Below are 25,257 nucleotides of genomic sequence, written 5' to 3'. Positions count from 1 at the left end.
CTAAATGTGAATCCCAAAATTACGAAGATCATCAATGAAAAAATACGGACAAACGTGAGGGCAGAAATTCAGGGCATATACAGACTGTCACACATTTTGAAAAGTACACAAACAAAAATAGACAACAAAATAGATGAGTGGGACATACTAAAAATTAAAAACTTGTGTACATCAAAAGACTTCACCAAGACAGTAAAAAGGGAACCCACAGACTGGGAAAAAATCTTTTGCAGCGACATATCGGATAAGGGACTCATTTCTAAAATATATAGGAAAATGCTACACATCTACAAAAATAAGACAAATAACCCAATTAAGAAATGGGCACAGGATATGAACAGACACTTCTCCAAGGAGGAGATCCGGGCAGCCAACAAACATATGAAGAAATGTTCACGATCACTAGCCATTAGAGAGATGCAAATCAAGACAACAATGAGGTATCATCTCACACCAGCAATAACAGCAAAGATCAAAAAAGTTGAGGACAATAAATGCTGGCGGGGATGGGGAGAGACTGGGATACTCCTCCATTGCTGGTGGGACTGCAAAATGGTCCAACCTCTCTGGAAAGCAATATGGCGCTTCCTCAGAAGCAGAAGACTGGGAATAGAAATACCATTCAAACCAGCAATTCCTCTACTTGGTATTTACCCATAAGAAAAATGGGCCACAACACGGGAAGATATATGCACACCAATGTTCATAGCAGCACTATTTACAATAGCAAAAAGATAGAGACAACCAAAGTGCCCATCAATTGAAGAATGGATAAACAAGCTGTGGTACATACACACAATGGAGTACCTTGAAAAACATCAAGGAAGCTGCATGCCACTATCTAACATGGATGATACCTTGAAAAATAACAAGGAAGCTGCATGCCACTACCTAACATGGATGAACCTTAAGGACATTATGTTGAGTGAAATTAGTCAATCACAAAAGGAAAAATACTGCATAGGACCACTCCTATAAAAGACTAAGAAAAAGAACCCATACTAATCCACTAAAGTGGATTCTTAGCTGGTTGCTGGGACGTAGGGACAGGGTTAGGGCGGAAGGGGGAGGTGGAGCACAGGGCAGGGAATAGACACAGGATAGTTTGGGTGTTGGGGAGGGGGGTAATATACAAGTAGGAAGAGGGGAATGGAATAACAAAGCAGATGGGAGAACAATTAGACAGGTATGAATGGGTTAAATGGGACAGAGGTAAAAAATGATGTAGGCACAGCCTTAGAACAATATGGCTCTGGGATACAGAGATTGAGAAAGGGTTGGAATAGGGAAAAGAGGGGGATAATGTTAAGATGCTTGGCTGTCTTTTGAACCTTGGTTTTCCGTGCATTATATTATAAAACAGTCACAGGAGTTGGAGAGAAAGGAATAGCCAGAAACATCACCATAGAAAGCTTGTAAGTCTGTCTTCTGCCTATAACTGATTGGAATACCTAAAATGGGGCTACAATGTGTCAAGTGAAGGAGGTTTCCTGAGGAGCCTCTGCATTACATAAGACTATAGGTGGAAGCCTGAACCACATTCAGATCTTCAGAGATGGGAAATTTTCCTCTTGAAAGGACAAACAGACCAGCCTAGAGCAGCTAGAAAACCAGAAGACACTTCTTGAAAGAAAGACCTACAGGAAAAATACAAAACAATAAGGGCAGTCTGAATGTTACTACAAGAACAAGCAAGTTGCTTGCCCAGAAGACATCAAGGCAAGTGGTCGGGTCCTCTCAGTGCAAATCCTCTTCCAAGGCTAAAACACAATGGGAATACACGCTCTGATTGGCGACCACGCACGTCACCCATAAGAGGAAGTGAGGAAAGAGCATCAATGAAGCGGCGAGCTAAGCCCTACATCGTTCAGCAGACTCCTGTGAACCCAGGTGGAGACCTGGTGGGCCAGCAGCGTGGCAAGACCTAGGGACTCATGGACTCAGAGTCAAGGACACAACCACAGAGGAGTAGAGTGGAGTGAAGCATCCAGCTGATAAGAGGAGGGCGGACAGATGCAAGAACACCCACACTTGTAGATGATACCCACTTGACCTGGCTTCAATGACTAGATGAACAGAACTCAACCCGAAGAATAAAGAAGAGGAAAAAAGCATCATCTGATACAATTTGATAAACTTGACCTACACCTATAAATGCTCAAAAAAGGTAACAAATCCTTACGGCAAGAATTATTCCCACCCCCTCCACACAAAGAATAGACAGGGATGGGCAACTTGGACATTGGCTACCCAAAATGGGGGGAGGGATACAAAGGTAAGAAGTGACTGGCTTACAAGCTTTCAAGAGGGAACCTAGATCCAAAGGGCATGGAGGAAGGTAGAGTCTCCAGTGAATAGTATCCAGCCTGGCCAGAAAGGCTGATGAAATGAAATGCAGATGGGTCTCTTGTGATGCAATAATGAATAATTGTTATCAGGACTGATTGTGAGGGTTGGAAATGTAAAGGTGGACATTTTATAGCAAGGAGGGGAGTGATTAACTTTTCAGTCTAGGAGCGGAGGGCCCTGTGGAGAAGAGCAGAGAGCGAGACCCTACCCACAGAAGCACTGAGGCCCAGATGGAGGCAGAGAAGATGACGTGAAGAGATGGAGTGGCTGGGGACTTGAGATCCAGAGAGGGAAAGGGGCTGAGGACTGTGAGGGGAGGAGAGGCAGGCTTGCAGGGTATATCCTTTGGTTGGGTGATGATGCATGGACGGGATGGTAACTATGGCAATGAAACGATGTATGATAGAATGAATGTAAATTAATGTTCTCCCATGTAAACTATCACACAATTCACAATAAAACATTTATTTAAAAAAAAAAGAAGTAGGACAGGACAAACTTGCTCCAGAGGGTCTCCAAGTCTGTAATCTTTACAGGAGCACACTGCTTCATCTTAGTCCCGTGGAGGGGCTGGGGGGGGGTTGAACCACCTACCTTTCAGTTAGTAGTCCAACGCTTAACCCTTGGCACCACCTCAAGATCAAGGGTAACTCGCCCCTTCTGGACAGGAAGTGGTCAATGGACTCGAGAACCTAAAACCAGGTCCTTCCTCTTTGAGCAAGTCTGCTTTAATGTTGTAATAAAGGGGATGGTGGGAAAATTAGGAATATGCAATATCATAAATATTTTAAATGGGGTTAAATGCATCATAGTATACTGAGTAATTAGTAAAAAAGTATTTCATCAGAAACTTTTTAACAAGGTGGGAAATGCTAATGATACAATATTAAATTGGAGGACAATAATATAAAAACGTAAATACAAATATAAATGCATAAAAATTCTGGAAGGAGGGGTACCAAGTGCCAGTGACGGTTATCACTGGGCTGAGATTTAGTGAGTGGTTATCCTCAGTGCATTTTTCTATTTTCCAAAAATAAATAATAATAATACACATATCAATTTTATAATAAGAATGAATCCCTAGCAAACAAAGCTCCCATCTGCCCCAAACCCAGCCTCCATTCTGAAGTAGTGGTTTGTACATGCACCCCCAGTTCTGAAACTGCCTTTTACATCCCTGCATGCTGCTTGTACCCCAAGTGGCCCACAGTCTGGGCAGCAGTAATGGGGTGCCCCACCCCCAGACCATCCTGTCTTATAGCCACAGTTCTCCCTGGCTGCTCCTTTACAAACTCTGTTTCTTCCATCTTTAGAAGAAAAAAAAGAAAAAATGTCTCTATTGTTTGATTAATCAGAGGAATACCTGCTTGTGGCAGGCAAGTCAGGTAGTATGAGAAGGTGGTGATCACAAAGCCCAAGAGACTGAAGCCAAGGCTGGTGAAGGAAGCAGGGCGGTCGTGCAAAGCCATTCTCACCAGGAAGGAAAACTGGGGCATATCGCTGTGGGCATGGGCGTCCAGGCTCTGGGCTGGAGGGCATGCTCTGATTGGTGTTTCCAAAAGATGACACTCACTGGGGCGGGAGAGAGAGGACAGGGCTTCGAACAGAAACAGACCACACAGTCATCACCAGGCAGTGTCCAGCCTGAGGGGAGTGGACTTGCCTGTCTTCAGTCATATCAGAGAGATACTTTCTGTGGAGGCCACCCAGGCCAGAGCAGAGCTGCTTTCAGCCCCACCCACGCCCTGGGCTGGGTGCCCATAACCTAATGTGCTGTGGTCCCACATAGGAAACCACGGGTGTTGGAGTGGCAGGCGAGGGAAACCCCAAAGCTGCCACTGAGCTTTCTGTCTTGAGCAGGTGGTTGGGTGGGCAGTGAGTTTCCATCATGCCTCTGAATCCTGCAAATCAGAACAATGCCCTGCACATGGCAGCTGTTCAGCCAGCGTTCAGTGGGTGAGGCAACTCAGAGGCCCAGACCTTTCCAAACAAGTTTGTGGTTTGTGTGGGGTTTTTTTTGTTGTTGTTTGCTTTAAACCAATGATTATAATTAAAAACCGAGAAATTGCTATCTGTTAAAGGGCCATGCTGAGGGGTGAGGAGAGACATCCACCCTTGGTTTCTTCTCTGGCTGCGGCATAATGAGTGGACCTCTCTGCACAGCCTAATTACAGGAAGCGCCACACCATCTTATCTCATCACATTCTGTCACCTCTCCCAGCGCTCAGGTCAGATCTGCTAACAAGCATGAGCGGTCCTCCTCAGAGGGGACAGAGGCTGTGGTTGCCAATAGAGCCATCTCCACCGACCAGGGGAAGCTGGAACAGGGTACTGCTTGTCAGCCACAGGTTTGAGCTGCCCAAACTTTCCTAAAGTTGTCAGAGCTCTACAGAGTGACGTCATCGCTTCAAGGTGGACTGTGAGATGATTCATCCCCAAAGTAGCCGATGAGTCACAGGCCAGACCCCCGTGTCCCCAGGCCTCCAGGGGCTCACAGGAAGTACAGGCACTAAGATAATACAGGCTGAGTCAGGCTACAGGGGGACAGAAGGGGACGGGAATCCAGGGGAGGGCTCCCAGGAGCCATCAGCAGAGACCCGGATGACAGGTGCCCTGTAGCCAGCCATGGGGTAATTCCAGGCAAAACGAAAACTGTTCAAAGGCCTGGGGGCCCAGTAGGAGTGAGCTACTGCCTCCCTCCCACCGACTGACCATCACTAAAATTGCAGATAGCATACAAAAAGCTAGCTGAGGGCTTTACAAGTAAACAAAGGCAGGTGTAATGGGGAGAGGTCCCCAAGAACAGATGTGGTGAAGGGGCTGTACAGGAGTGAGCGCCTGCTTGCTTCCCATTTTCTCTTGTTTTCTCAAACAGTGTTGACCTGGGGGCAGGTCCAGTGGGACTAGATTGTTGTAGTTAAATGCCATGGAGTCGGTTCTGACTCATCATGACCCTGTACCAGGTTTCCAAGGAGCACCTGGTGAGCTTGAACCACTGAACTGCACTGACCTTGCAGTCCAGCGCATTAACCCACAGCGCCACACTTAATAGGTCTGAAAGGAGAACTACAAATGCATAATTATACTTGGAGACACTTCAACCTACCTTTTCAATCATTAAAATAACAAATAGAAACACACAAAAGTGACATTGAGTCTGTTCCACCTCATATCCTACAGTGCTACTGTAACTAATTGTTGTAAAGTGTAGTTGAGTCGGTTCTGACTCATAGTGACTCTGTATAGGGTTTCCGAGGAGCAGCTGTCAGGTTTGAACTACCAACCTTGTGGTTTTGCAGTCCAGTGCTGATCCAACAGTGCCACATATTGTTGTTGTTAGGTGGCATCAAGTCGGTACCGACTCATAGCAACCTTATACGCAGAGCAGAACAAAACACTGTCCGATCCTGGGCCAACCTCACTATTGTTGCCACGCGTGGCTCCATCGATGCTGCCACTTGGCCAATCCATCTCATTGGGGGTCTTCCTCTTTTTCTCTGACCCTCCACCTTACCAAACATGATTTCCTTCTCCAGCGACTGGTCCCCCCTGACAATATGTCTGAAGTATGAGAGACGAAGTTTGGCCATCCTGGCCTCTAAGGAGCACTATGGCTGCACTTCTTCCAACATGGATCTGTTTGTTCTTTTGGCAGCCCATGACACTTTCAATATTCTCCTCCAACACCATAACTCAAAGGCATCAGTTCTTCTACAGTCTTTCTTATTCACTGTCCAACTTTCACATGCATATGAGGTTATTGAAAATACCATGGCTTGGGTCAGGCGCACCTTAGTCCTGAAACTGACATCTTTGCTCTTCAATACTTTCAAAAGGTCTTGTGCAGTAGATGTGCCTAATGCAATACGTCATTTGATTTCTTGGCTGCTGCTTCCATGAGTGCTGATTGCTGTTGAGTACTGTGGAGTTGTTTCCGACTCATAGTGACCCTTCACAAGGTTTCCAAGGCTGCAAATCTTTACAGGAGCAGAAAGCCTCATCTTTCTTCCACGGAATAGCTGGTAGTTTCGAACTGCCGACCTTGAGGCTAGCAGCCCAATTCGTAACCACTACGGTACCAGAGCTCCTTGAGTGTTGATAGTTGATCCAAGAAGAATGAAGTCGTTGACAACTTCAATCTTTTCTCAATTGATTTTTGTTTTCTTGACATTGAGATGTAATCCATACCAAAGGCTGTGCTCTTTGATCTTCATCAGTAAATGTTTTAAGTCCTCCTCACTTTCAGCAAGCAAGGTTGTATCATCTGCATATCTCAGGTTGTTAATGAGTCTTCCTCCAATTCTGATGTCACATTTTTCTTCATAGAACCCAGCTTCTCAGATAATTTGCTCAGCATACAAGATGAACAAGTATGGTAAAAGAATACAACCCTGTTGCACACCTTTCTTAATTTTAAACCATTCAGTGTTCCAATGTTCTGTTCGAACAATTGCCTGTTGGTCCATGTATCGATGCCTCATGAGCACAATTAAGAGTTCAGAAATACTCATACTTCTCAATGTTGTCCATATCTTGTCATGATCCACACAATCGAAAGTCTTTGCGTAGTCAATAAAGCACTGGTAAACATCTTTGTCGTACTGTGGTGGCTTGTGAGTTGCTGTAATGTTCTGACCACCACTGGTCTGTCACAATGCCACACAGTACGCAGTGAATCATGGGCTTGATGCCCTTGTTATGTTTGTCTTGTTGTGGCTGTCATTAAGTGCTGTCAAGTTGCTTCCAATCCACACCTTCCACACACCTTGTAATCTCGTGCCCTAAGGGCTAGGACATGGCTAATGGGATGTTGTTGCTCCCAGTGCTCTGGCACAGTGCCTGGTGTGTCTGTGGTGGGGACTCGGGGGGCTCGTAAAAGTCTGTGAGGGGGGTAAATGAAATGTGTCCTCTTTCTGCAACAAGGAGAGGGAGAATTCACTGTAAGACCCAAGCGGTTCCAATGCCCTTAGTTAAGCCGAACCCTTCCTTGCCTATGAAATGAGGTTACCTCACAGGGTATTGGGTTGTATCTCTAAGGCCCTAGGCACTGGGCACAGCGTACATGCAGGGATACCCCAGGCAGGCCGTTCTGAGAGCAGAACACACAGCAACTCACAGACAAGGGTCTGCAATGATCCTGGAGTCAAGCCGCCAACGGGCTGAGTGGTCACTGCCTGGGCTCGCATCTGTGTGGGCCTCAGGGGTCCTGCCTGCACCCAGCACCCCGGCCAGGCCTGCTGGGAGGGTGGAGCAGCTGGAGTTAGTATAAACTGCCGTGTGCAGTGTCTGCTGGAAACATTCAAGCTGGTGCCAGAACTGCCTGCTAGAAGGGACCCCGCACCACACACCTACTTGGAAGATGGGGACAGACAAGGGGAAGCCAGGAGCCACACGCAGGTGGAGACAGCACTGTCCTCCAGCCCCACTGCCCAGCCTCCTTTAGCCTCCTACCCTCATCTGTACAGAAAGTTTAGTTTTAGGTAAAACTTAGAACTGCAGAAAGTACAGAGAACCCAAATAAAAGTGCTTTTTAATATAAAATGGATGAAAGAGACAAATGGAGAGTAATCAAAACCTCATTAGGGCAATAAGCAATCTGCCTACCATGCCATGAAAACGAATGGCACTTGGAACCTCGTCGGACAAGCCACCTAGACTTCCACGCAGCCACCTCCATGGGATGTAAATTTCCCCCAGAGAAATGCTTACAACCCACTCAGAATGCTCATCACAGATGCAAACCTGGCATCCGGAACCTGCTCCCCAACCCGGCTGGGCAGCAGCATCACCTGCAAGTTTCTAAAAGGCCAAGTCGCTGCCCAGAGACTTGGGTTCCTGGTGGCTCAGGTCAGCAGCAACACTACCAGTTCTTACGTTCCCCTCCTTTACAACTCACGATGCCAGCAGCAGGGACAGGAGGTGACAAGTGAAGGAATTGGGCCTCTACCAGCTGCGCTAATTACAGGAGGTTTTAAAAATTGGTATTGTTTAAGGCCATTCGTCATTTGCATGAATTGCTTTCTGAGAGCTTACTGTGTGCTCAAAAAGCCTTAGTGGCACAGTGCTTAAGTGCTTGATGGTCAGACAAAAGGCTGCTGGTTAGAACCCACCGGGGCTCTGCGAGATAAACATGGGTGACAGCTTTGGGCAGTTTCACTCTGTCCTTTAGGGACACGATGAGTCAGAAACAAATGGGTGCCAATGGACGCAGCAGTTCAAGGCCACCAGCTGCTCTGCCGGAGAAAGATGAGGCAGGCAGTCTGCTTCTATAAAGGTGACAGCCTCAGGAACTGTGTGGGAAAGCTCTACTTTGTCCTCTAGGGTCGCTGTGAAGCAGAAGGGAAGCAACGACAGAGACTTTCTGTGCTCCATACTGTGTAGGGCTGAGGGAAAACAGCTGCAAATAAGTAAGGTACAATCCCTCCCCTGGAGAGTTTACAGCCTGCTAGGGCACTGCCTTCAAGCCCATTCCAACTTATAGTGACCCTGAGTCCTGGTACAACACTGTGGGTTAATGTGCTGGATTTTAAGGTCAGTTTGAACCACAAGGTTGGCAGTTCAAGCTCACCAGCCACTCCTCAGAAATCATATACAGGATCGCTATGGGTTGGAACTGACTCAACGGCAATTAACAACAACAACAACAATAGGACTATGGGTAGAACTGCTCCCCAGGTTGTCTGGGGTTTTAAATCCCTATGGGAGCAGAATACCTCGTTTTTCTCCCATGGAGCAGCTGGTGGGTTTGAATGGTAGGTACTGGACTATGAACCATGAGGTTGGAGGTTCAAACCACCAGCCGCTCCATGGGAAAAAGATGCAGCTCTGCTCTCACAAACCTATACAGGGTCACTATGAGTCAGAACCCACTCAACGGCACTTAACAATAACAGCCTTCAATATGGCGTGTACCTCAATGTAAAGAAAACAAAATCCTCACAACTGGGCCCATAAACAACATCATGCTAAATGAAGAAAAGATGGCAGTTGTCCAGGATTAGATTTTACCTGGATTCACATTCAATGCCCATGGAGGTAGCGGGCAGGAAATCAGATGAGTTATTGCACTGGGTAAATCTGCTGCAAGGCAGGTCTCTTTAAAATGCTAAAAAATCAAGGTGTTACTTTGAAGACTAAGGTGTGTCTAACCCAAGCTTTGGTATTTTCAATCACATCTTAGTATGTGAAAGCTGGACAATGAATTGGGAAGACTGAAGAAGAGCTGATGCCTTTGAATTATGGCGTTGGCACCATGGACTGTCAGAACAAATCTGTCTTGGAGGAAGTACAGCGAGAATGCAGTTTAGAAGCCAGGACGGTGAGATTTGATCTCACGTACTTTGGACATTTGATCAGAAGGGACCAGTCCATGGAGAAGGACATCACCTTGGTAAAGCAGAAGGTCAGCAAAAAAGAGGAAGAACCCCAACGAGATGGACTGACAAGTAGCAGCAGTAATGAGTTCAAAGTTCAAACAGAGCAATGATTGTGAGGTTGGGGCAGGACTGGGCAGTGTTTCGTTCTGATGTTCACAGGGTTGCTGTGAGTCAGAACCTCTTCAACGTCACCTAACAACAACAGGAAACTCGATGGGGCAGCTCTACTCTGACCTCCAGGGTCCTTATGACTCAGAATTGACTGACCTGAGGACAATGGGGTTGTTGTTGTTGTTGTTTCTGTTGTGAGTTTGAACTTCTGACACAAAGGACATAGTCATGTTCAAGCAAATCTTAAAATTGGAAAATTTCCAACAGTGTTGGTGGGTGGTTCACGTCTTGTGTTCTCCTGCAAGTCAACAGCTCCCCTGCAGGCTGGACATAGGCTGGGGCTATGCAGTGCGAGTCTAGAAACTTCCCCATCTACCAAACACTGAGGACCAAGCAAGAGCTGCGGCATCCACCCCATCACCCACCTCACCTGGAGCCACGTCTGTCTTCCCCAATCCTCCTGTCTCTGGCCATACTTTTAGAACTTTAATCACCTATCTCCACCCACCCAGCCAGCAGACCCCAGGATGCCCATGCCACTGAAGTGGTGGGTGTCCTGCAGTGGGAAGGGCCCACAAGAGCACTCCTGGTAAGAGCAAGCCCCCACTCCTGGGCCATGCTCCTGGGCCATGCTCCGTGGGAACACTGGGACACACAACGCACAAGGCCGCTGTGAAGAAATCCCTGTTGGGTGAAGAAACTCACAGTCAAAGGTGTGTCCGGAAATACCTGGGGGAGATCATAGACAGGGCAGGCTAACCAGGGATGAGGGCCCAGGAGTTCACATGAGGAAAACGAGGAAACTCCAAGTTCCTTGTGGACCCAACTTCTCAAAGTGCACTGCAAACAGAGCTTATTAGAAACACAGGCTCCTATGGCCCCTCCAGTCCCAGACCTGCTAGCACAGAACCTGCATACAAACAAGACCCCTGAGCTTGGCATGTCTGGGTGGGTGTGGGAAGCCCACATGTAGAGATGGCCCCTTTATTATGCCAATGGAGGAACTGTGCTGAGCTGCTTTGCCTAAGAGGTTTGTTAAGCTAGAGGTTTGTTAAGGGGGAGCAAGGGGCAGAGGACAGAGCCCAGGCCACCTGCAGCTCAGGCCCACGGAGGTCCAGCAGGGCTTCTGGAGAGCAGCGCCACAGTAATATGAGGGTCAGGGTTCAGACCCACAGCCACTCTGGCTGCAGGAAGAAGGGTTCGAGTAGGCCTGCTGGCTGGTTGCTGCACAGAACTGCTGGACATGGAGTCAGTCCACTGCAGTGAGGGGGATGTGCTCCAACCATCAATCCCAAGTTCAAGAGGGCAGCCAGGAAAAGAGGGAAGGGGAGCCAGGCAGCCCATTTGCTGTAATGAATTGGACTGGCCAGAGAAATCTAGAACCCGACATTGACCATTTGGCAGGCTTAAGGAATCATAAAATTGCCTGGCTGGTAAGCAGCTTCGAAGATCTCCACCCCACTATTCATCACAGCCTGCTCTCTAGACCCAGCGCAAGGTGTTGGCCTCTGCTTTCATCCCCCTCGCAGTGGACCATCCATCGCGCCTAAGCTCTGCCTTCAAACTGCTTACTCACCCAGCCATCAGAGTTCCCGACTCAACCCTAGAGAAATAAGCCCCAAATACGGCAGAAACTGGATGCACAAAGACGTCTCGCACAGTGTCTTTTACCCACAGTAGATCTTGGTAGTTGTTTGACGATTGTAACAAGGAAGAGAGCTATTTCTGCATGCCTGAATGAAGGATGTGGCCCATCGGTGGGAAAGTCAGTCTCTGTGAGCACACTATAGGAGTCCCTGGTGGCACAAGTGGTTAAGCGCTCAACTACTAGTTGAAAGGCTGATGACAAGTCAGAAGATCTGCTTCTGGAAGGTCACAGCCTTGAAGACCCTTGGGAGCAGTCCCACTCTACATACCTGGGGTCACCCTGAGTTAGAACTGATGCAGCAGCAACTGACAACAACTATGAGCTGCCAGTTTCCACTGGGAGGCACACATCCACCTTGTCAGCTACATCAGGAGGGCCAGTCCCAACAACCAACAGGCTGACAGGCAGGTACAGCCAGATCCATCGACACCAGGGGCCAGTCTGCCAGCAAACAGGCTTGGATTTCTGGGCCATACATCTTTGTTGACGCTGCCACTACAGAGTGAGAAAGGAGCCATAGAGGATACCTAAATGAAGGAGTGGGGCTGGGTGCCAATAAAACTTTATTTATAAAACCAGAGCTCAAAATACCAACAGAGAGGGAAGGAGTCTTCACATCAAGTATCAATCCTATCCCCTCTGTATACAGGGTAGATAGGGATGAGCAACTTAGACACTGGCTACCTAAAATGGGGGGACTAAAAAGGCATGAAGTGACTGGCTTACAAGTTTTCAAGAGGGAGTTTAGTTTCAGAGTGTGCAGGGAAAGGCAGAATCCCCACTGAATAATTTTTATATTGTCTAGAAGGGTCTGGTGAAAGGAGATGGGGATAAGATTCTTATGATTTAATAGTGAGTTATTGTTATCATGACTAATTGTGACTATAAAACTATAAATGTAGAAGTTTTGTAACAAAAAGGGGGGAGTTGTTAATCTTACAGTCTAGGAACAGAGGACCCTAGGACAATCAAGGGATAAGAGCATGAGCAGAATGTGGGACCCTATCCAGAGAAGCAGCAACACCAGAGATAGAGGCAGAGATAAGGACATGGAGAGAGGGAGCAGCTCTAGGCTCTAGACTCATGGAAAGAGAAAGGCTGTGTGCTGGCAGCCAGGAGGTTCACTTTCCGCTTGTGGCTTTTGGTTATTTAAATTGTTATATATTCCTGAGTGTTTTTGTGTACCTATCCCCTACAAAAAAAAAAAAAAAAAAATAGGGGCAATATAAGCAAATACTGTAGAATGATGCTGCATGGAGGAGATTGTAATCATTGCAATGAAACGATGGTGTGAAGCTGATGTTCTCCCATGTAAACTATCACTCAGGTCACAATAAAAACTTTAAAACAATAACAACAGATAGCAGGCCAGATTTGACCTCAAGCTGTAGTTTCTGGACCTCTGGCACTGTGGGTTAAGCATTGGGCTGCTAACAGAGGTGGGTATTTCAAACCCAACAGCTACTCAGTAGGAGAAAGACGAGGCCTTCTCTTCCCATGAAGATTGACAGCCTCAGAAAGCCTAAGGTACAGTTGTCCTCAGTCCTGCAGGGTCACTGTGAGCTGGAATCAACAGCATGGCTTTAATCTCTACCCTTCAGTTCTAGTAATTTCAGTAGAGAAAACAAAAACAAAAACCAGAATACCCCAACTTCCCCATAGGGGAAATGACTTCAAAAATCAAAGTACCCATCCATCTGACTCATTCTATACACAGGCATTGATTGAGTGTCCGTTATGCCTGGCACTTTGCTGGGTGCTGGGGGCAAAGCTGGGAGGGATGAGGCATCAAAGGAAAGCTACTGAAAACTGTTCAAGGTGTTTGCGTTAAGAAGTTGTTGTTGAAAATGGGGGGGGGGGGCGATCTACAAAGGCAAGAAGTGACTGGCTTATAAGCTTTCAAGAGGGAACCTAGATTCAGAGGGCGTGAAGGAAGGTAGAATCTCCACTGAGTAGTATCCAATCTGTCTGGACGGGACTGATGAAATGAATGTGGATAGGTCTCTTGTGATACAATAGTGAATAATTGTTATCAGGACTGCTTGTGAGGGTTGGAAATGTAAAGGTTTTTGTAGCAAGGAGGGGAGTGATTAACTTTTCAGTTTAGGAGCAGAGGTCCCTGAGACCATCAAGGGAGAAGAGTAGAGAGCGGGACCCTACCCAGAGAAGCAGTGATGCCAGAGATGGAGGCAGAGACGATGACGTGGAGCGATGGAGCAGCTGGGGACTTTAGACCCAGAGAGGTAGAGGGACTGTGTGCTGATGACCAGGGTGCAAGTTTATAGTGTATACCTTTTGGTTGGTTAGGGGATTGTAACCATGGCAATGAAACAGTATATGATAGGATGAATGTAAAACTAATGTTCTCCCATGTAAACTATCACATAATTCACAATAAAACATTTTTTAAAAAGTTGTTGTTGAAAAAAAAGCTGTTCCTGTGGTTAAGTGCCATAGAGTGAATCGAATCTGATTCATAGCGACCCTGTGCAGGGTTGTCAAGGAGAAGCCGGTGGGTTTGAACCACCAACCTATGGTTTGCAACCCAATGCTGATCCTACCATGCTACAAGGAATACCTTATAATGCTATATGAAACAACAAAATACAGAATTGTGTTTAAAAATAAAATAATAAAAATGACTTTTTAAAAAAAACTGCCGTCCAAAAATATCCATGGATTCTTTCAAATCATCATTTTGTTTAATTAGTAGAAATGTCTTCCTGAGCATTATGCTCCTTGAAGACCTACCAATTATTTGGGATCATACTGACAACAGCATCTCTAAAGATCAGACAGGAACTTTAGGGGGCAGTACGATTTACAGCCTTGGAAACGCTGTACAGGGTCGCTGTGAGTCAGAACCGACTCCATGGCACATAACCACCACCACCACCAAGTCTATAGTCCAGGGAAAGAATACCTCAGAAGAGAAGGATGAGAATAAGTGTGCGACTCAAAGACTCGAATCCCTGTCACGGAATTGTCCCTGTCGAAACTGCTGAATTGTTGCATATTTATTGTGTCTAGTCCCGACAATGGAGTCCTGGTGTGGCGCTGTAGAACCACTGGACTGCTAACCATGAAGTCGGCAGTTCAAACCCACAAGTTGCTCCTTGGAAACCCTACACAGGGCCGCCATGAGTCGTACATGACTCAACAGCACCCAACAACAACAATAATAAACAAGTTGGGGTTTTTTTTTAATACAGATGAAAGAACACTGAAAGGAAAAGATATAAATCTTATTAAAGTTCTAACTTTGTTTGGCCAACCTAGCCCTTTTCTGTATTTTAATTTCCTCATATTGCCCAAACTTTTTCATAACAATTACATATGACTTTTATAACAAAGCAGCCCTCCTGTTTAATTTTAAAGGGGGAAGACTGTGTGCCATTCTGATGCCTCCTCCACCTGTGGTTCCTACTGCTGTTCCTAAAGGCAGTCAGACAGAACTACACTGAACAGGGATGTATGGCCTGCAGGATCAGCACCACAAACAGCGCCCTGAGCACAGACAGAGCCCTGGGTTCCTAAGGTAGGGCAGAGTGATGGAATGGGAAAGCCCAGGCAGGGAGCCGTGCCTCCATCCATAGCAGGCACCTGGACCACCTCTGTCAGGGAAAGAGCGCTGAGCCCTGAGCCTGGCTGATGTCAAGGGAAGGAGCTCAGTGACCTGGCGTGGAAGGCTGGTGAAATGGAAGTAAAAACAACTATGACCCCAATCCCTATCCACACATGATCAGCTCGGGGAGACTCGTGAACATGCCAATACTGGTCACAGCAACATCTGCTTCTAATTGTTTCTCCCCCAGCTTTCTCAAAGCGCGTCAGCTGGCATCTGCCCTAGGAGAAATGCTGATATTTTTAACAAACCTTGAATCAGATGGCATCCTTGGTGAGTAATTTCTTACGTGTTTGGTCTGTGAGGCTAGAAATAATTTAAGGGCTGTGGCCTCGGGAGGGCTGGCAATCGGGCGACCCCCAGGTAATGAGTGAGAGGCACCACACACCCTGTAGCTTATGCACATTCGCATCCGGCCATCATACACTCGCACCCCATGCCCCATGTTACGAGTCCTAATGGGGTTTCAAGTCTAGTGCATTCCCTTCCCTTACAGGTAATTTTTTCTCCCTTCTCTAAATACTTTTGTAAAAAGAAATTTGTCAAAGAACACCTCTACCTATGCTCTGATTTCCCCACCTGGAGAGAACTGCAAGCAAGTCTCAGGACAAAACTTCCCATGGAGTCCTGGTGAGATGTTGTGGGTTAATGCACAGGATGCAAGCTTGGCGTGAACTGCAAGGCTGGCGGTTCAAGCTCATCAGTTGCTCCTTGGAAACTCTATACAGAGTTGCTATGAATTTGAACCAACTCAAAGGCACTTAACAACAAACAACATCTTTAAAGAAGAAAAACAAAAGCCAAAACCAAACCAATTGCCTTCAGTCAACCCCAACTCGTCCCGATCCCCGTGTCAGAGTAGATCCGTGCTGAAGAGTGGACCTTCGGAAGTAGATCACCAGGCCTTAACTCCGATTAGCAGTCAAACATGTTAAACCCATTTGCACCACTGGGAGACTCCCTTTCAAGAGAAGGATCTCTGTTTTAGGTTCTCCTACAAAATCAGCAGTCCCTTTCAACAACCAGCCAGGAGGCGCTACCCAGGAGACTGTGGGTATAAGTCTGGATTCTAGCACACGCCTTTTCCAGCATAGAGGTGTCCACAAGTGTTGGACCAGTGGGATGCTGGTGCTAGAGACTCACCATGGTGGAGGAAGACGCTCTGACACCCTCGCCTTCGTCTTCCAAGGATGAGGTCACACAGGTTCTAGTGTGAACTGCCCTCCTTCATACCAGGCCAGTGCTGCTCAGATCTCGAAGACGTGGTGTCTTAGAGTCATTGGGCCCCTAGATGCACCAGGCCTCTGGCTCTTCCCTGGTAAGCCTGGCCAGCATCGATGCCCCTCATCCTGTCACTGCCGCTGGGGCCAGGGGCTCACTGTCCACTCCTGAGCTCAGCCCCCCTGCTCAAAACCTACCATGGTTCCCACTACTCATCCAAACACGGGGTGTTCAAAGCCCACTGGCTCAGTGCCTGGACCCCACACATGGCCAAATGAAACCGGTCCCCTTGCATGTCCCAAGCTTGCACACTCATTCAGTCAATCTGAAAAGGCTCAGTGACCACCTGCTGTGTGTCACACTGACAAGTCCACAGCGACAGAACCGACAAAATCCTGCCCGCCATGCGCCCAGAGACAGACAAGTCAATAAACAAGTGATGATGTCACACACAGGGACCACAGGATGCTGAGGGTGCTCCACAGTGGTCCAAGGGGAGTCAGGGAGGCCTTGGAGCAGCAGCAACATTGGAGCAGAGCCCTGAGACAGGAGTGGGCTGATGTGCTCACAGAAAGGCAAGGAGGCCAGTGGGCAGGGGGAGGCAATGCAGGGACCCCGGCTTCCACTGTGAGATGGGAGCCTAGAGGGCTCTGACCAGAGTGAATAGTGGCCTTTCTCACAGGGACATGCAAGGGAGGCTGCGACTGGCGCTACAGCAGTGGAGACAAAGGAGTGGCTGGGTTCCCGCTCCGGGACTGGAGATGGGGCTGGACAGGAAGAAGAGACACAGGGGCACTCGGACTTTTTTGGCCCTAAACAACTAGAAGGATGGAGCTACCATAGACTGAGCTGGGGAGGCAGCGGGAACATCAGACTGAGGTGAAGGTGGGGAGGGGAAGAATCACTTCTCCAGACAAATGACCATGACCAGACAGCACCATGCCCACTGAGAAGATGTCCCCTTACCCACCCATACAACACAAACTCACACCCACAACACACACACAACACAGACTCATATACTCATGCACATACACTCACAACACAAACACATACCATATAAACACACAGCACAAACTCACACTCATGCACATATACAATACAACTACACATCCATGCACACACACACACTCAACACAAATTCAGGCACACATGCACACTGCACACATACCAGATGTGTCTATATCCTCACATGATTACCACAGCTGGCTCCAGGCTGATACGTTTTATATTATCCAGCACCAGCTACACACAGTAGGTTCAGTAAATATTTTTAGAAACATGCTGTGCAGAATTGCACCTATGATGTGTTAATAGTCCAGCAATTCAAGAACGTTTTTTCAAAACAGCTAAGAATTACACACCGCACTGATGAACTATTAAGTGATTATTATTCCATCTCAAGGATTCTATATATCGATGCTGGTCTGCCCCCATGGTTCAGACTGTCCATGGGGCTTGTCTAGGGGCAGGCCAGCTGAGGAGAACTGCTTACCTTGCCAGTCCGTATGTCCCAAGCTTTGATTTCGGGGCTGAAGCCTCCACAGATAAAAAGGCTGTGGTCTTTGGGATGAAATTTCAAGGTAGTGATTCTAAAGTTACTTTGGCCACTAAAGAGCTGGGTCCCTGCAACAGAAAACGAGAAGAGAGGGTTAGAAGATATTCAGACCACAAAATAAATACCTTTGAACTAAGATGTCACTGAACTGCGAACCACAAGATCAAGTCTGCCAGCTGTTCTTCAGGAGAAAGATGAAGCTTTCTGTTCCCCCTGAAGATTTAAAGTGTCACAAACCCTTGTGGGATTGGAATAGACACAACGACATTTAACAACAACAAAGCAACAACAGCATGTCATCCGGCATGAGGCCCAAGGGCAAACACAGTTCACTAGGCCCCAGTGTGGCCCAGTGGAACTTTCTGGAAGTATAACAATGGCGGCGGCAGCAACAACACTCATCCTCAGTTTCTGACCAGCCTCCCCTTCTGGATGAACTGAACACTCCCGCCCTACAAAGCTAAGCTAGAGGGAGCCAAGAATGCCATCTTGCATGGGCTCTTACACACTCATTGAACCCATACAATAACCCTAAATCCACCTCACAGTTGAAAAAGCAAAGCCCAGGGAGATTAAGAAACCCTTCTTCCAAAGCGGCACAGTTAATACAGAAGATTGTCTCTATGACAGTGTAAAGACCAAAAGCAAGATTAACTCCAAAGTGATTTACTTTTAGGATCAGCCGTCTCGGAATCACACAGCTCTAATAGCTGATGGGTGACTTGCTACAGAGCGTGGCAGGTGGTGACCACAGGGCAGAGTAAACAGTCAGAGATCAGGCACAAAAGCTCGGCAGCCCAAGCCACTGAATGGGCAGGGCAGGGAGAGACCCACTCCACAGCACCTGGGGCAGTTCTTGTCCTTCACTGAAATGGTTGCAAAGTACTCGTGGGCATTGTGCAAATGTGCAAATGTTTGGGTGAACATATATGCAGTGTGAAGAGGTCTCTTTCTTTGTTTTTTTCAATCGCTGTGCTCTTTTGGAACTACGCTGTCAAATTTCAGAGATCTCAGTAAGTTTGGGGAGGATCAGACTCAGCTGTGAGTCTTCGGCCATGAGTCCTGTCATGGGGTCTGCAGCTCACACGTACCCCTACTGTCCAGAGCCCTGGCTGCGGTTCTGATCTGCTCACATGTAATCCCACCGGGCAGCATCAAGGCGCACTGGGTCCACATGCTCCCTGGTCACGTGGTCTCACACACCGGACATGGTGCCCCCTGCCCCCTTACCCACTGGAACTCGTGCTAGAATAAACACTGACAAGGACTTCCATGGAATACCTGAACCCATGGACACCCACACACACCCTGGACTGAGGCAGTGGGTAGCTCAGGGGCATGTGAAATTATTGGCCAAGGAGGAAGCCAAGCAAAGCCAAGATTGGAAGCACCGTGTCCTCCCATGGGAACCCAGGTAGCTTACTTGAGGACCCCTGCTCTGTGGTCTGGGGCCCCCACGTGCCTTCTCAGACTAACCAGCTTGTAACGAAGGGGCCCCAACTGCTCTGACAGCACCCCATGGGTGATAAACCCACAAGGATAAATCACCAGCACAGGACTGCTCGTTTGTAACTCACGGAATGTGTCGTCATGGTTGGTAGCTGCCACTGAGGTGACCTGATGGTGCAACAGGAGGAGAGCTGGCTACCCAGTCGTGCGCCGGCTACACGATCGTGGGCACACGTGACCACGCATTGCTCTCACTGTTGTGAAGTGCCATCGAACTGGTTCTGTCTCACAGCAAAGCTGCACTGTTTCCAAGGGACAGCTAGTGGGTCTGAACTGCCAACCTTACATTTAGCCGTCCAGGCGCCACACCAGGACTCCATACATTACTATGCTACTAAAGGCGCTCGCGTGGCGTAAAGGGTTGTGTCTTGGGCTGCTAACCACAAGGTCAGCAGTTTGAATCCAGCAGCTGTTCTGTGGGAGTAAGATGAGGCTTTCTGCTCCCGTAAAGATTTACAGTCTTGGAAACCCTGTACAAGGTCACTAGGAGTCGGAACTGGCTCCACGGCACCATCAACACCACCTCCATGCTAACAGATCATGACCATTAAAACAAATATCAGAAACAGAACATTTGAAAGGATGAGGTGAAAGGTAAAAGAATACTTTCAAATGTACTCTCCGTGTTATGTTAGAAAGGTATCGGCAAACCTGTTTCAAATCATGAAATACCGTTGTAGTCTTTTCAGTGAGAGCAACAGGGAGGCTTATGTGCCAGCATTTCCTCACACCTAGGGAATTCTGGGGAGTCACTCATCTGAAAGTCTAGCTCTACCTTCTGTTTTAGTCACTGAGCCACTGGCAGAACGGACAATAAACCTTCCTGAAGATGTTGTTGTTGTCAGGTGCCATCGAGTCGGAACTGACTCATAGCGACCCCATGCACAGCAGAACTAAACAATGTCCGATCCTGGGCCAACCTCACTACCGCTGCCACACTTGATGCCATCAAAGATGCCACCTGGCCAATCCATCTCATTGCGGGTCTTCCTCTTTTTCTCTGACCCTCCACCTTACCCAGCATGACATCCTTCTCCAGCGACTGTTTCCTCCTGACAACATGTCCAGAGTATGAGAGACGAAACTTAGCCATCCTGGCCTACAAGGAGCACTCTGGCTGCACTTCCAAAACAGATCTATTGGTTCTTTTGGCAGCCCATGGCACTTTTAGTATTCTCCTCCAATACCACAATTCAAAGGCATCAATTCTTCTACGATCTTCCTTATTCATTGTCCAGCTTTCGCATCCATGTGAAATTATTAAAAATACCATGGCTTGGGTCAGGCGCACTTTAGTACTCAAGCAGACATCTCTGCTCTTCAACACTTAAAAAAGTTCCTGTGCAGCAGATTTGCCCAATGCAAGGTTGTATCATCTGCATATCGCAGGTTGTTAATGAGTCTTCCTCCAATCCTGATGCCACGTTTTTCTTCATAGAACCCAGCTTCTCGTATTATTTGCTCAGCATACAGGTTGAATAAGTATGGCGAAAGAACACAACCTTGTCGCAGACCTAAATGGTAGGCATTCCCTGCTGACAACTTGAGAGATGTTTTCCCCTTCCAGGTACCAAGAAGACATTGTGGAATCTGACTCTTAAAGCCCCATTTCCCCATACATCAAATAGTGGATCCTGCAAGTTGGTCAGAGTCATTGCGCTTTCAAATCTTAAACATGTTGGTTCAAAAGCCACTGAAATTCTGAGACTAAAGAGACAGGAAACCCTGAAACCAGGTCAGGCCTTCCTTCTGAGGTGAGTCTGGATGGACCTGACCCTACAACTTCACATTTAGCAGCTTAGCGCTGAACTGTCTGCACCACTCAGAGACTCCATGCCCAGGTTGTTGTTGTTGTTGTTGTTGAGTGCCATCGAATCAGTTCCAACTCATAGCAACCCTATATAGGGTTTCCGAGGAGTGGCTGCTGAGTTTGAACCGCCAACCTTGGCTAGGATAAGGAGGAAGATACAATAATGATGCACGCAGATCAGTTTTTGCAACAAAAATCACATTAACGATGAAAACAATTTAAAATGTCAGTTTTCAAGACGAACTCTCCAAGGGTACCAAGGACTGTCCCTATGAGAATGTCATTGTCAAACCTTCCCCCATCCAGCCTACATCCCTAATATTACCCCTCCAGATTTCTTTTTGTACTCAAACTCAACACACATTTTAAAGAAACACGATTTGAGTGTCTCAGAGATTCCCAAGCTGCCACTTTGATGTGGGGTAAATCAAAGACTGCAGAATTCTTCAGAGAAGGGTTCAGGAGACAGAAACACTGTTTTCAGAAGTGCATAGCTCCAAATGGAGGATATATTGAGAAACAGCAGCTTCACATTTTGATGTTTTTGTTTATAAAGTTTTCTATGATTGTTTGTGACAATACTTTTTGACTAACGCTTGAACTTTCTTGGGATGATATGGTTTTGCTAATAAATATCATAAACAGTGATTCAATCATCAGGGAAGTGAGCACAACTGTAGGTTAGTTGAGCATCTGCTCCCACCCACCCTGGCCCATTAGCGCCACAGACAAACAACACGCTCAAGTAAATGGCAGCTCCTAGGTGACTGGAGTCCTCTCATTAGAAATCTGGGTTTCTTCACGCTGACGTTGGCCTTTCCTGAAACTTGTCTGGAACCCAAGCTCCCCCGCCAACCCCCCCCCCCCCCCCTTAACTGGACAGCTGGTGGTCACAGTGAACGACTAGGGTGTATGTATCCAGTCAGCAAACTGCAAACCCCCAGATCCCAGCCAGAGGAAACTGAGCACGAGGACTGCACCCCCTTGTTCCTGGCACGGCATGCCCACCTCAAAGACTCAAGGACAGCACCTGCTGGTGGCACCCAGAAATGAGCATCATGCCTTCAGCCATATGCCTCTGGTGGTCACTTCGACTAAGTAAGTGGAGAGTCCTCTGAAGGCTGGGAATGAGGACGACCATCACGTCCCCTCAACAGAAAGGAAAGGCAGAGTCTCTCCACAGGATGGTGACCCTGACTCTTCTACAGAGAATGGCTGGTGGCCAACTTCTTCCTCACTTGAAATTCACTGCCTGTCCCCAAGCCCAAACGGACGGAGACCCTCCATCTGCTGGAGAAACAGCCCAGAGCCAGATTCTGAGTTTCAGAAACGGCAGTATACACTGTGCCATCGTGCCAACAATGGGAGTAAGAGATGCACAGAAAAGGGACTCATTCATGGCTAGAAGACAATGAATGCACTTTTTCTTCTTAAAAAAAAAAAAAAAAAAATTACAGAAACCAACAACTTGCGTGTATGAATTCTTCCTCATCCCCACCCCCTTGTGCTGTTCGGTGCCCTCAAGTGGGTTCCAGTTCATAGTGACCCCGTGTCCAACACAGTGGAACGCTGTCCTCACAGTCATTGCTAGGTTTTCAGCCATTATTGTAACCACTGTGCCAATCCTTCTCATTGAGGGTCTTCCTCTTCTTCATTGACCCTCTACTTTACCAAGCAGGATGCCCTTCTGCAGGGATTGGCCTCTGATAATATGGCCAAAGGACATGAGACCAAATCTCACCATGCTGGCTTCTAAGGAGCATTCTGGCTGTGCATCTTCCAAGACAGATTTGTTTGTTTTTTCTGGCAGCCCATGGCCCACTGTTACCCTACTTTTCCTTATCATAACAAGTCCTTTACCAACTTTCTTTTTTAAAAGGGCTCAAAACAAACTACTGTTTTAACTTTTCTGTAAGGTCCCAGGAACTTAATTAAAAACACAAAGAGGAACATTCTGCAAGGTCAGCAATGACAGGACTGGACTTTAGCTCCACAAAGAGGACCAAACCCATGGCCACTTCGTGCGACGCTCCAAGTGGGGGGTGGGAGGGTATAGTGGAGGGGTTGCGAGCACATAGACCTGGCTCACCCCCGCTCTGCCACCTGCAGCGGAGGGACTCTGGGTGGTCCTCCCCTGCTGAGTCTACGCCCTCATGGCTGGCTAAATGCACCGTGACATATACAGAATTTACAGGGCACACAGCAATCAACAGAAAGCTGCTATTAAACCCTGAAAGAGGCAGCCCCAAATTATTGAATTCCGCCTTGGAGCAATTAAGAGCTAAAGCCAGGTGATGCACGTTTTAACAACAGGAACCTTGAGAGATTAATGATTTTTGAGCGTGTGTCACGAGGCCTTTAGAACAGAAGGCACCACACTGGCCTTTCCGTTGCATTAAGTAGATGTGGGTAAAGACTGGAAAATATTTATCAGTGACACATCTTGAACATTAGCCACGTTGGAGGTGAAGGTCCTTTCTTGTCATGTTTGTTCATACCTGATGCCTTTTCATAAATCGAGCAGCTTGTTTATCAGACGCTTTAAGCATAACCATTAGTTGCTGAGTAAGCTTTAACCTTGAGACCAGCCTATGTGTTTACCTGTTTGCCACAGAAAATTCTACTTATTCACTGTAGGTTCATTATAGGATATTGAGTTCTGAAATATTTAATCCACTACCCCGGTCTTTATTGATCTTGTTAAAATGAACTCAAGAACTATAAAAACTGTTCAGACCCTTGTAGAGTTATGGGGGGAAAAAAATCACCTCTTTATCAACTTGAATCAATAAGGACACAAATAAAAAATAAACTGACATTAAAGAAAAAACATTTTATAAAACAGCACGCAGAAATTCGATGTGTTCTCTGGGCACCATTATGACTGGCAATGCCTCCCACCACCAACAGCAGAAAGAGAAGGCAGCTGGTAACCAGGCAGGTAACTACTTCTTGACGTTACCTCCTCACGACACACAGCTGCCCTGCCATGACCATCATGTGACCAGTGCGACACTGCTGTCCACTACCATGCTCAGTCTCGGCCCTACTGCCACACAGGGCTCAAGGTCCCCGAGGCCCAATTCCCTTCTGTTCTGCACAGTGGTCAGTTGGCCCAGTTTTCGGCACAGAATATACATTTGATGGAGGTATACTGATAGGCTGACCCCAGTATAAGCCCCAAGAAAGAGAAGGAAGCTCACTGCCCACCCACACCCAGAGGATGTGTCTGCCAGGTAACGCACAGTCCAGGAGTGATCAGCGGGCATTGTCACTCCACAGACCTCATCTCACAGCTAGGTAGCTGGCAGCTCAGAGGGTCTGATCCCAGCTGTCTGCACCATGACTCACACACTTACGCATTTCTTGTGACTTTTCCCTCTCCTTAGCTCTTTGCTCACATACACAATCTCACGAACATGTAGGAAAAATGTTGACAAGGGAAAGCGAATGTTGTTGGCTCCCGGTGACTGAGTTTGTGTGCCAAGTCAGTAGAGACATGACTCATTTTGCTAAAATCAATATCGTTACATGCACCTTCTGGGAGCTATTCGGCCAGCTGCAAATGTAAGCGCCCTGCCCGAAAGTTACTGAGAAAGGACTTTACCAACTTCTAAGTCAGGCTCAGGGGCCATCCTGGGCAGGTGGGGCCCTGAGAAGGCTTCCGGGCTAGAGTCAAGGACTCATGGGAGCCGAGCCCTCGAGCTGAGCAACTGCCACCAGCCAGCAATCCTCACACATGGTATCGGTGCGGCAGGATCCATGTGACAAGGCTGCAGTGAGAATTAGAAACCATATGTGTAAGATAGTTCTCCAGCCCTACATAAACAACGGCTGCTGTTGTGGTTAGGGGCCAGCAAGTCAGCGCTGGCTCATAGCAAACCGTCCGCACAACAGAACCGAACCCTGCCTGGTCCTGCCCCATCCTCACAGCTGAGCCCAGAACAGGATTCTGCCCCGTCCTCACAGCTGAGCCCAGAACAGGATCCTGCCCCGTCCTCACAGCTGAGCCCAGAACAGGATCCTGCCCCGTCCTCACAGCTGAGC

General features: G+C 47.5%; 1 protein-coding gene across 1 annotated transcript in view; it reads right to left on the bottom strand.

The window, feature by feature from the left end:
* The window catches only part of WDR25 (WD repeat domain 25), a 192,295-nt gene that overhangs the window by 43,086 nt on the left and 123,952 nt on the right, over positions 1 to 25,257 (bottom strand). The window contains exon 3 of the mRNA XM_006839527.1: positions 17,829 to 17,959. Within this exon, the coding sequence (XP_006839590.1) occupies positions 17,829 to 17,959 (131 nt within the window). The remainder of the gene's footprint in view (positions 1 to 17,828; positions 17,960 to 25,257) is intronic.

This window comes from Chrysochloris asiatica, unplaced genomic scaffold, assembly GCF_000296735.1.
Source record: "Chrysochloris asiatica unplaced genomic scaffold, ChrAsi1.0 scaffold00025, whole genome shotgun sequence".
Lineage (NCBI taxonomy): Eukaryota > Metazoa > Chordata > Mammalia > Afrosoricida > Chrysochloridae > Chrysochloris > Chrysochloris asiatica.
This window is presented reverse-complemented; position numbering and strand designations above follow the sequence as displayed.